General features: G+C 40.9%; 3 protein-coding genes across 3 annotated transcripts in view; 2 read left to right on the top strand and 1 right to left on the bottom strand.

Moving 5' to 3' along the window:
• The window catches only part of heatr5b (HEAT repeat containing 5B), a 36,460-nt gene extending 32,063 nt beyond the window's left edge, over nt 1-4,397 (bottom strand). The window contains exons 1-7 of the mRNA XM_037678188.1: nt 4,272-4,397; nt 3,974-4,185; nt 3,373-3,481; nt 3,142-3,291; nt 2,113-2,284; nt 1,875-2,032; nt 1,528-1,777 (exon numbers count right to left, since the gene is read on the bottom strand). Of these exons, the coding sequence (XP_037534116.1) occupies nt 1,528-1,777; nt 1,875-2,032; nt 2,113-2,284; nt 3,142-3,291; nt 3,373-3,481; nt 3,974-4,185; nt 4,272-4,397 (1,177 nt within the window). The remainder of the gene's footprint in view (nt 1-1,527; nt 1,778-1,874; nt 2,033-2,112; nt 2,285-3,141; nt 3,292-3,372; nt 3,482-3,973; nt 4,186-4,271) is intronic.
• A 706-nt stretch (nt 4,398-5,103) lies between these two features.
• On the top strand, nt 5,104-6,735 carry gpatch11 (G patch domain containing 11). Its single transcript, XM_037684925.1, has 8 exons — nt 5,104-5,224; nt 5,319-5,545; nt 5,642-5,683; nt 5,760-5,880; nt 5,981-6,071; nt 6,196-6,303; nt 6,509-6,590; nt 6,662-6,735. Exons 1-8 carry the CDS (start codon nt 5,175-5,177, stop codon nt 6,715-6,717), a joined length of 777 nt encoding a protein of 258 aa, XP_037540853.1. The 5' UTR covers nt 5,104-5,174; the 3' UTR covers nt 6,718-6,735.
• A 2,694-nt stretch (nt 6,736-9,429) lies between these two features.
• LOC119424390 (interferon-induced, double-stranded RNA-activated protein kinase) overlaps nt 9,430-11,010 on the top strand; it is a 16,446-nt gene continuing 14,865 nt past the window's right edge. Inside the window, exon 1 of the mRNA XM_037691898.1 lies at nt 9,430-9,655. Within this exon, the coding sequence (XP_037547826.1) occupies nt 9,546-9,655 (110 nt within the window). The 5' untranslated portion in view covers nt 9,430-9,545. The remainder of the gene's footprint in view (nt 9,656-11,010) is intronic.

The following is an 11,010-nucleotide window of genomic DNA, read 5'->3' as shown; positions in this document are numbered from 1 at the left end:
AAAAACAGGTTGAATGAATGAATAATGCTAGCAACGTTACAAGCTAATGGTAGCAACTCTACAAGCTAAATTTAACAAACCTACAAACTAGCGGCAAAAATTAGTAAAAACAAAACAAACTTGGCTGTAGAACATATTTTTGGTTACTAGTCTGTTGTCAGGTATAAAACCAGTGCTGGTGAAAGATACTACACGATGCTACGACTGTTCAGCTTTGGCTAATTATAAACACGTTTTTATTTAATTCTTCATAATCTAATAATGTTACATCCACTACGCCTAGTTTGCACCCTTCGTATAGTTTAGTATATTCTAATTAAGTAATTAACATTGTTCATGTAAAAAAATTAAACAACTCTCAAATTACATTCAAACTTCTGATAAAATAAATGTCTGTGTCCAAATTCACCAGGACTAACTGAAAATGATCAAATTCAGAGCTCACAGGGTTTCTACTGCAGGGAAAACAAAACAGTTATATTTATTAACCTTTATTTAACCAGGCAAATAAAGATCACAGATCTCTTTTGCAAGGGAGGCCTGGACCGGTTATAGCTGTAGCTGTACTGAAATATAAGTACGGCAAAAATAAAATGTGCAATGCTCATTTATGAAGACCTGAAATCCTCTGAGCTCTAAATGGATAACACAATAAATAACAACAGAAAAAGGTCAATCAGGTCACTCCAAGAACAGATTTAAAGCTGCTTTTTGAACTGTGACAGTCCCAACAGAAGATGGACACTACGTAGTACAAAACAGAATACATTCAAATCAATTTAGCAGCAAATATTGAAAGAAAAATCGAATATTTAACTCTCACAGTTCAACCAGTTGAAAAAGCATCAGCAGCGAGTACAAAGTGAACACTGAAGAGCCCAGAATCACAACGTTCAAATCCTCTTAAACTTCAGGATGAGCATTATAATGACGTGAGTTTAAAGGTTGCAAAGAAAATCAGAGTAAGAATCGTCCTTTTTAAAACGAGATGATGATGATGATTTTATGATTGATGGGATGGTGTAAAGAAGAAGAAAGAAAATCTGTCGCAGATCTCATGCTGTGGAGGGGAAACGGCTTCTGCTTGTTACACGTGTGAATGTGAAGAGGCGCATGCGGGGTTTTTATTTTTGTGTTTTGCTGCTGTAAGCCAGCTGTCTAACGTCAGAAAATGTGTCGCCCCTCGGGGGATGTAAGGCAACGCCGAGGTATGAGCTCACTGATAAATGAAGACGATGCAATAATGCAGGAAGGAAAGCGTCATGTGCTGCCTTGTTAATGGATGATGATCCTGACATTATGATGTTACTTGTGGTTAAAAAGAGGCAAAGAAAGAAAGCAAAATGGAAACTTTTAGTCGTTTAATAAAAATAAGAAAAGAAAGGAATGCCCAGTTTACACAATAAAAGCACAAAGCATGCAGTGATTATAGGAACTGATTGATGGGAGGATTAAAGTTCAAAATGATGGATGAGTACTTACTCTGTATTGCTCTGAACCTTGATATTTCCCCCCCATCCTCCTTACCCACAGCCCTCATTTGCTTGCTGATGGCTTGGCAGATTTCTTTGCCGGCCGCAATTTGGGCTTTCTCTCCGAGCAGTCCCCCCAGGGTGGCGCGCAGCATGAAGGAGACACAGCGGCGCGAGTACACCGCCTCGACGTGCGTCTGCGTGGCCCGCGGGTGAGACACCAGGTCCAAAACGTGGGACAGGAATGTGGCGAAGTTGCGTTCGAGCCACTGACCGCCGAGCGTTGTGACGAACACGACGTAAGCCTGGAGGAGAAAAAAAAAGGCAGGAAAATGTGTCAGTTGGGTTCAACAAGAAAACACCGGCTGAAACATCTTCAACGTGTCCGACAACACAGCTCACCTGTGTGACACCCACTCGCACCTCCCTGCTCACAGAGCCGCCCCCCTTTAACATCTCCCCTCCGCTCTTCAGGAAGCCGGATCCGCCACGGAGGAACCCCGTGGCCATCAGCTCCAGAACCTCATTCAGGGTCGCCCGCTTCACATTCTGACGCATCACTGCGGGGAGGGGGAGTTTGAAGATGTGAAGAAGAAAAGACGCGAGGAGCGGCTCGTTTCAAGCGATCGAATTCACCGACCTGCTGCTTGTTTGGGCATGAGGGCGGTGGCCATGACGGTACCCAGGAGTTTGGCCACCGCTACCCGAACCCCGTAGTTGGATCCTTCCAAGGCTTTGAAACACAACGTGGCCATGTTCTCCAGCTCTGTTGTCCACATGAACACCGCCTCGTTCTGCAGCTCCAACAGGCACTGATCAGAAAACAAACAGTGAATTTCAACTTCAAGCTCGCGTCACCTGCAGCGCTGCAAAAACACAACGAGCACAACATTTATCTTATATAGTTATATGCGTGTTTGTTGGAACAACAAAAGTATATTTAAGTTCATTCAAACATGCTTAACATCTTTTGAACTACAGTAGTCTCTCGCTACTTCGCCGTTCGTTTTTCACAGACTTGCTCCGTCGTGGTTTTTTCAAAGTAAAATTGGACATGACACACAATGGCTGATTGATAGATGAGTCGCACGATCGGCATGGAATTGTTATTTCAAATAAATTATTTTAAATGATTTAGCAACTGCGTGCAGCCCACAGCTGTGGGAGAATCTTCCTCCTGCAGCTGATCTCCGTGCAGAGCGGAGAAGTGGGCGTGGCCAAGAGTGCAGCCGCATTCTGTGCTCTTTTAAAGCGTTTAGAAAAATTGTTTAGAACAGGGGTCTGCAATCTTTACGATCAAAAGAGCCGTTTTTCACCTTCATTCACTGCATTTAACGTGTTCCGAGCTGTAGAAACCTGCTACAACTTTGGTTATTAACTGGTGTCCGTAACCACAGCCCTCTGAGTGGAGCAGAAAGCTGTTCTCTAGGGAGCACGGGGGGGGCAGATGGTGGGGGTTAAAGGCCTTGCTCAAGAGCCCAGAGTGGGGCAAATGATGATGGAGACAGGTGAGGGTGTATCACCTTTCCCACCCACATTTTGACGTTGTCTGTTCATGGAGTTGAACCATCGACCTTCCGATCACCGGCCCACCTTCTCTAACCTCTACGCCACCACTCCCCTTTGTTTCACCAATATTCCTGCTTTTACACCTTTTTCAGACACATACCTTAGCTACTGCACAGCGTACAGCCATAGATCTGTCGGTGAGCAAAGAGCGAGCGTTTTTGTAGATGTCTCTGTGACATGAAGCTGCAGCTCCACCCAGTCCACTCAACACCTTCTGCAAGCTGAGGAGGATCTCTCCTCTACCTTGGGACTACAACAGCAAAACCAAACTGAAGATAAAAAGGAACCCTTTGACTCAACAAGCTGTTAAAGGAACGGGTCCAACTCCTACCTCTGCACTCTTTAGAGCCTTCATTAGATTATTAATCGTGTCTGGAAAGGAGCTTCCCAACATCCTGCCCATCTTCTCATAAAAAGCTCCGACACATGCCACCGCAGCGCTGCAGGAGAGGAGATTACATTAACTTAAGCAAACACAAAAATTCCATATAATTACAATAAAACTTTAAAATGTACGTTTCCAAAACAGCTTCTATGACTGCGTTTCTGACATTCATTAGTTTGTACTGGCAGCATTTTGAAAGGTTTTCATTTTACTTAGAGCTGAGGAAAACAAACCATGACTGTGTGTTAGATGTATCCTGCAAATTATTTAAATGTATCCAGAAACAGGCAGGATGGAAACCTGCAGGGCGGCACCGATTCAGATTCCACTAATGACAGAAAAAAAGCAGCATAATCCCATGTCATATAAACTTAATCCTCCTTTTTAGATGTGAAATGCCATGCTGCAGATTAACGTGTGGCTCAGCTCCTAACGCCTCTAAAGATGAGGACTAACGTTTTGAAAGCCGCAGCTTAAAACTTTATAAACAGAATCTGAACATGGGGATCGACCGTGACTAAATGTGCACAGAGAAGTGAGATCTTACAGTTTTGTTGGCAAGTACGCAGGAGTGTCATCCTTGCTTTTAATGATCTCGTTGCACTTATCCAGAGTCTGGAAAACAGTGAAGGTGTCACCGATGCTGTAGAGAGCGGCCAGGTTTTTGGCCAGAAGTTTTCTGGTCGGTGGACCCGGGGAACTGCTGATGAGTCCCGTCAACTGCTCCACCAGCTTCTTCTGCTTCTCCTTCACGTCCACCTGCCACGCAGAGCACAAAACAAAGTCACAAAAGGCTTCTCGAGAGGCAACCTGGCTAAACAGCAACGCAGAGGTTTGGTATGAACCTTATTTGCTGCCACGAGCACTTTATCCAGGAAGCGAAGCCATTCGAAGATGAAGACGGGCCTCTTCGCTTCAGTGATCTGAGCCAAAGCGTCTTCGTTGAGCAGCAGACTGTGGGCCAGCTCCATGATGACGAGGATCCGTCAACAGCCTCGTCTCTTCTGTTAAATAAGAAAGAAAGTGCTTCTTATTCTCAGGCTCTCGGAACAACAGCTTCACTCGACATCTGGCGTCATCTACCAAACTTTAAAGTGGAGTCAGAAACACTCAGCTTTAACTGTGTGTCGCAGAAGTTTCAGAAAAGTCTAAATCGACACTGTGGCATTAGCACTCGGTTGTTTTGTGTTGACAGCCGCCGACAACCTCCAGCTGGTCAGTTAGCTTCTAGCTAGTTCCTTCAGGAACAAGCTGAACTCTCGCGACGCTTTCTCACAAAAAACGAGCTTTTAGCTTTATGGTTTGTGTTTCTTACAACTCGCGACTATTCTATAAAACACACCGGAAAAAAATATACTCAAAACACAAATAACAAAGGAATAGAAATTACTCGTATTACCTGCGTTTCGATATCCCGAGAGGATGTCTGTGGGATGAATGACGACGAGAGGCGAGTGTCGCTTGGAAAAGTTTCCGATGCGAAACCAATCGCTAAATTATGACTTTTTAGATTTTTTTTTTTAAATAACACTCATCTCACAATGTAAGTTACATGTTGAGTAATTTTTAATGGAATATATGCATAAAAAACTATTTGCTTTCAGTAAATAATTGCATTTATCATACGTGTTGACGCCAACGGAACTTTTGTTTCACAGCCTCGCAGCTACTCGGAGGAATTCTGCGAGCGAACCAAACAAAAGAGAAGCGAACCTTCGTCTGTTGTTTCATTCACGTTTGTGTCCACAATGTCCGACGAAGAGGAGGACTATATGTCTGATGCTTTCCTTAATAAAATGTGAGTGGTTTTTATTTGTATTGAAACAAGAAAATAATAATTTAGGAGCACTGCTGCTGATATATCCTCTTTCGTGTTTTTCTCGTACCAACAGTCAAGACGTGAAGCCAGGAGTCAACATGGTGAGGAGGGTAAAGGCGGCAATTAAGAGAGAGGAGAAACACAAAGAAAAGAACATTCAGAACCGCCAGAAAACCTTCAAGGAGCAGGAGAAAGAAAGCCGGGAAGCAGCTTTACAGACCTCCATCAGCAATGACAACAAGGGCTTTGCACTTCTTCAAAAGATGGGCTATAAAGTTGGCCAAGGCCTTGGAAGGGAGGGTAAGGTCATTTTTCTTTGCTCAGTAATCATGTTTATAAAGTATGTTTACTTTGCACCTATATGATCAGTAATGCAAAATACTGTTTCCTTTTCAGGGGCTGGAAGGGTTGACCCAATTCCACTAAATGTAAAAGCAAGTATGTGACACGGCGTTTGTTTGACAGGTTCATAACAAATGAGGGTTTGCTTACCTTTTTGTTGATAACTTAACAGACAGAGAGGGTTTTGGAATGGAAGAGCTGAAGAAAAGAAAAGCAGAGGAGGATCTTAACCGTCATCGTCAGAAAGTGCGAGCCAGTCAACAGAATGAGGCCAAGTCTCTGGAGGACTTCAGGTGATGTTTGCAGCAGCCTACGAGATACGCAGAACCCCTGGAGATGTTTTTCCCTTTATGAAACTAACATTTAATTGTTTGTAAAACAAAATTGTTTCAGGTCAAGAGTGAGGACGGAGAGAGAGGAGCGAAAGATCGACGCCGACCTGAGGAGGAGTCAGCGGTCCTGTGAGCAGCTTGACAACCAGAAGGTTGGAAACATTTTGAGCGCAGCGTGAAATCATCCGTACTTCATATTGTGATGCTGAAAATAAAATGTAATGATAATGCAAAGGAAAGTCTTCAGCCCACAACTGAGGGGTGTTTTTGTGTCAGGGGATCACCGTGCCCAGAGAGCCCTGGTACTGGCCCAAAGTCGAAGCTGACAATGAGGACGATGCTGCTGAAGAAGAGGATGAAGACGAGGAAGTCGTGGAACTAACTGTCAGTATTCACGTTAGGTTGTGTGTTTCTAAATATTTATTAGTTTACCTCTACAGTAGCTGTTATATTAGCGTGAAAACATTTTTGAGCATTCAGTACAGATTTACATAAAACACATGTGGTAATAAAGTGTTTGATTTAACTAGATGGTGGATCATCGTGTGTAATATTTAGGAATATTTGGTTTGTGCTTCTTGTCTTACAGTCCTTTGATAAACTTCAAATTTTAACATCCTATTTAAGAGGAATCCACTTTTACTGCCTGTGGTGCGGGACTGCCTATAATGGTAAGAGTGGCAAAAATATGCAAGTATTTTTGTCCCTTTTTTTTTTTTCTCATATTTTGTTTTTTCCTCAGATGAAGAGGATTTATGCTCCAACTGTCCAGGAGACACGGCTGCAGACCACGAATGATTTTGACAGAAGGAAAATCATTAGTTCTTTACATAAATGTGGATATTCTCTAAATAATATCTGTGTAAGCCAGTGTAAAAAATGAAATTTCTGTAACAATCAGTCTCAGTGGGTTATGTACTTTAAAGACAAATAAGGTTAATTTAATGCTAAGTTTAAATATGTTTATTAAATAATGTCACTTTTTATTTTTGTGGTATCATTTTCTGTTTTTCAAGTTTTAAAAATGTAAGTAACTAAAAATACATTGACATGTTTATATTTGACAATGTGACATGTTACAACATATATGTAGGTTTTACATAAATGTTTTCAAAGCAGACAGACTGTTACATTTGCTGTTTTAGTTTTTTTGTACTCTGTGGAATTTTTTTTCTTTGGTTATTTGAAAAAAAATGAATGTTTTCTTTTGCTCAGTACGTTGCTTGGGTCTTACAGTAAACATTTCCTAATTTAATCTTGTTTCATTGTGTAGCATACAGTAGCTTTAAATCCACAGCTCCTATGCACAGAGAGAGACAGTATTCTACAGCTTCTTGCAAGATACAATAAGTAACAGTTTGAGCTTTTTCTGCTGATAAATATCAGTTTTGGCCGTTTGTATCTTCCTGAAACTGGAGTCATCCTGCATGATGAGTGTGCTTCATGTCTGATCCCGTAGAAGTGATTAATGACGTAACAGATTTATTTGTTTACTTTATTTTGCCACATGTCGGATATCAACAGTAAACTGCTGCATTTATGCATTAATTTATGCACAAATGTTTACACTGCGCTCAAAATTGTGAGTTTCTTGTCAACAAAATTATCTTCTAAAATGAGTTTAAGATAAAGGACAACTTGTTAGGACATTTTGGTGTATTATACAATTCCTATTAGCCTGCATAAATGCTGACAATGTCATTCCTTAACTATGCTAATTGGTGTAACATGTTACTGTGGAAGACTATTTCCATCACTTACTTTTGTAAAATTCTCAGCCATGTTTATGAGATACTATCTAAAATTATAACTTAAAATCTCATAATTTTGACTAAGCTTCTCATACTTATGAAATACTAAATAATTTTGTGACACTAAGGCAATTTTAATATAGCATTTTGTAATTTTGAGATGCTACTATATATTATAGTTCTGAAGTCCAATGTAATAATTTTAAAATACTAAGTAATAACTTTGAGAATTCATTCAACCTTTATTTAAACAGGTTAGTCTCATTGAGCCACGAGGACTCGTTTACAAGAGCGACCTTAATTTTAACAAAGAGTGATGACAACAATAGACAATCAAAGGATGTGTACAAATTTTAAAAAATATTTTTTAACAAGTAAAAATAAAATGGTAATTAAAAGTATAATTACATCTAAATAATGAGATTACCAGTAGTAATGCTAAATGAGATGATGGGAAAAAAAATGCATAGATTTGAGGGATTAAGTCAAAATTGGCATGCTAAATCGCAATTTTGAGAAAGTGTTTCATAAATATGGATTGCAAAGTCATATAATAATAATGTGTATGTATTGACATCGTCGTCACTGTATGTTCTCATACAATGGCGAAATTGGCTCTGCATTTAACCACCAGGTGGCGCAGTGGGCAGCTATTTTTTTCATTCAACCTTTATTTAGACAGGTTAATCCCATTGAGCCTCTGGGACTCATTTACAAGAGAGACCTGGATTTTAACAAGGAGTGGTGACAACAGTGGACAACAACAACAATAGACAATCGTAAAAGATGCATACAATTTTTTTTAACAAGTTAAAATAAAATGGCAACCAAAAGGAAACGTAGTAAAAAAAACAGCTAGATTGTAAGGCGGTGTAGAAACTAAAAACAGGAACATATCTGTATTGGTTTTTGCCATGCAGACATGTTCCTGTTTTTAGTTTTATTTAAGGCGCCTGGGGAGCACATGGGGATAGGATGTCCTGCTCAGAGACACCACGAGATGTTCAATGACCGGGGATCAGGCCCGCGACCTTCGGGTCCCGAGTCGGCTGCCCTGTCCCTACACCATTTCGGCCCCCTATATTGATGGGATACTAAGTTTTAATTCTGAGTAATATCTTCTAAATATGAAATACTAGGTCAGAATTTTGAGACACCAAGTCTAGATTTTGAAATAGTATTTTATAAATTTGCGATACTAAGTCATAAATATGAATCGCTAAGTCACAATTTTGAGATGCTAAATTTTGCAATGCTAAGTTGTACTTTTGGAAAACTTAGTCGTATTTTGAGATAGAATCTTATTAATATGAGATGCGAAGTCATACATGCGATATTATGCTAAGTAAATTTTGGGGATGCTAAACGATCTTTTTGTTTTTACATCAGAAGTCGTAACTTTATGTTCTAATACTGAGATAAGTTTTAATTTTGAGATTGGATCTCATTATAATGACCAAGAGGGTTTTTTTTCCTTAATGGCAGTAATGAGGTTCCATACTAATTTAAACTATAAACCTAATTCTGAAAACCAACAAAGTCCATGCTCAATAATCCAGGTATACAATCCAACAGTTCATATCAGACGAGTTAGGTAAAAAAAATAAAGCAAACGTCTATATGTAGAAAACGAGCACATTTTTACTATACGCTACACACCCGAGCAACAATGTAAAAATTTTAAATTGCGAAACCTTTTTTGATTATCAGGCAGTCAGCATCTGATATTTCAGACTGCAATTGAAGGCAACACGGGGCGTTTAAGGGGCGGACGTGAAAGCCTCGGACGTGAAAGCTGAAACGCGAACTTCTTACATGTTTGCGAGTCTCTTTCTTTAATTTTCATCATATTTCAGAAGGAATTCAGCCGTTTTAATGATGGCATCGGAAAACTACGTAGCCAAGCTGAACCTTTATGCGCAAACAACTCGGGTAATGGTGTCGTACGAGGAGGTTGGATCTGTTGGGCCTGACCACATCAAAACGTGAGTTGAACAGATGGCATTTGAACGCACCTGGCGCTATCTAGGTCAACGACACTTCCGCATTTAGGAAGTAGTTTCTGTCCAGTTTAGTGGATGTGTCACCAAGTCCTCGCACACAGTATGACGTTTATTTTGTACGATCAGCACTTATATGTGGACCTTATACAGTAATTATTGATTATCTGTGGTCGGGTTGAGGAAACGGTCCAGGAAAGAAACCAGACCTCCCTCTCCCCAGTGAGACCCTCCACTTCAGCTCCTCCTGCAGGACTTCAAGGTGTTCCCAGACCAGAGAGGAGCTATAATCCCTCCAGAGAGTTCTGGGTCTGCCCTGGGGTCTCTTCCCAGTGGGACGTGCCTGGAAGACCTCCAAATGGAGGCGTCCCAATCAGATGAACCACCTCAACTGACTCCTTTCCATCCAGAGGAGCTGACCCAACCCCCGTCTCTAACCGAACCCAGCCACCCAGTGAAGGAAGCTCATTTCATTTTGTCCACTTTTTTTGATCATGATTCAATTCTGTTTATACGGCGCCAAACCTCATGAACATACGAGTGCTGGAACGTAGACAAACCAGTAAATGGGCAGCTTTGCCTTTCAGCTCAACTCTTTCTTAATCAACCGGAGCAACGCCCTCATTACTGAGAATGAGGCCTCAATATGTCCATCCATCTCTCACTCCATCCTGCTCAGGAACAATTTGCTTATATACCTAAACTCCGCCACCCCAAGTTTGTTCATCTACAATAAAATGAACGGTCTCATGTTTTATTGTGGTTTCATTTTAATGGAAAAGATTCAGAATAAGAATTGAATATAAAGAACAACATAAAAGTTGCACATTGTTTCGAAAGCGTGTCACCAAGCAGCACCTGACTTGGTGGAGAAACTTTGGTTAAACGTTTCTTGTAGTTGGTCACCAGGTTTGCACTCACCTCAGCAGGGATTTGGACCCACTCCTCTTTACAGTAACACTAATTATTATTATTAATTTTTTTTAGCTGCTGCTAGGCGACTCAAAGCTTCAGCTCTCTCCACAGGTTTTCTCCAGGACCAAGGTCTGGAGAACGGTTAGACCACCCCTTTGTGGCCTTGACTGTGTTTTGTGTCACTGTCATGATGGAGACTCATCAACAACTCGTGTTCTGGCTGAGGGAAAAGGTTCTAGTCCAAGATCTTATGGTACATCTTTGGCCCATCAATGCTATGGTTTCATCCTGTACCTTCAGCTCCAAACCATAATGTTTCCACCTCCGTGTTTGACTCTGGGGATTATTTTCTTCTGGTCACACTCCGCATTTTTTTTGAAGAGAGCTTGATTTTGGTTTTGTCTGGCCACAGCTTTTTCTCCCAT

The sequence above is a fragment of the Nematolebias whitei genome, chromosome 1 (genome assembly GCF_014905685.2).
Source record: "Nematolebias whitei isolate Nwh7 chromosome 1, NemWhi1, whole genome shotgun sequence".
NCBI classification, from domain to species: Eukaryota; Metazoa; Chordata; class Actinopteri; order Cyprinodontiformes; family Rivulidae; genus Nematolebias; species Nematolebias whitei.
The sequence above is the reverse complement of the archived record's forward strand: the minus strand, read 5'-3'. Positions and strand labels throughout refer to the sequence as shown.

What these genes read in the sequence shown, in the direction of transcription:
- gpatch11 (XM_037684925.1), top strand. Translation starts at nt 5,175, where the DNA reads ATGTCCGACGAAGAGGAGGACTATATGTCTGATGCTTTCCTTAATAAA. An exon ending in CCAAGGCCTTGGAAGGGAGG is followed by an intron (nt 5,546 to 5,641) that starts GTAAGGTCATTT and finishes TTTCCTTTTCAG; the next exon opens with GGGCTGGAAGGGTTGACCCA. An exon ending in AGGAAGTCGTGGAACTAACT is followed by an intron (nt 6,304 to 6,508) that starts GTCAGTATTCAC and finishes CTTGTCTTACAG; the next exon opens with TCCTTTGATAAACTTCAAAT.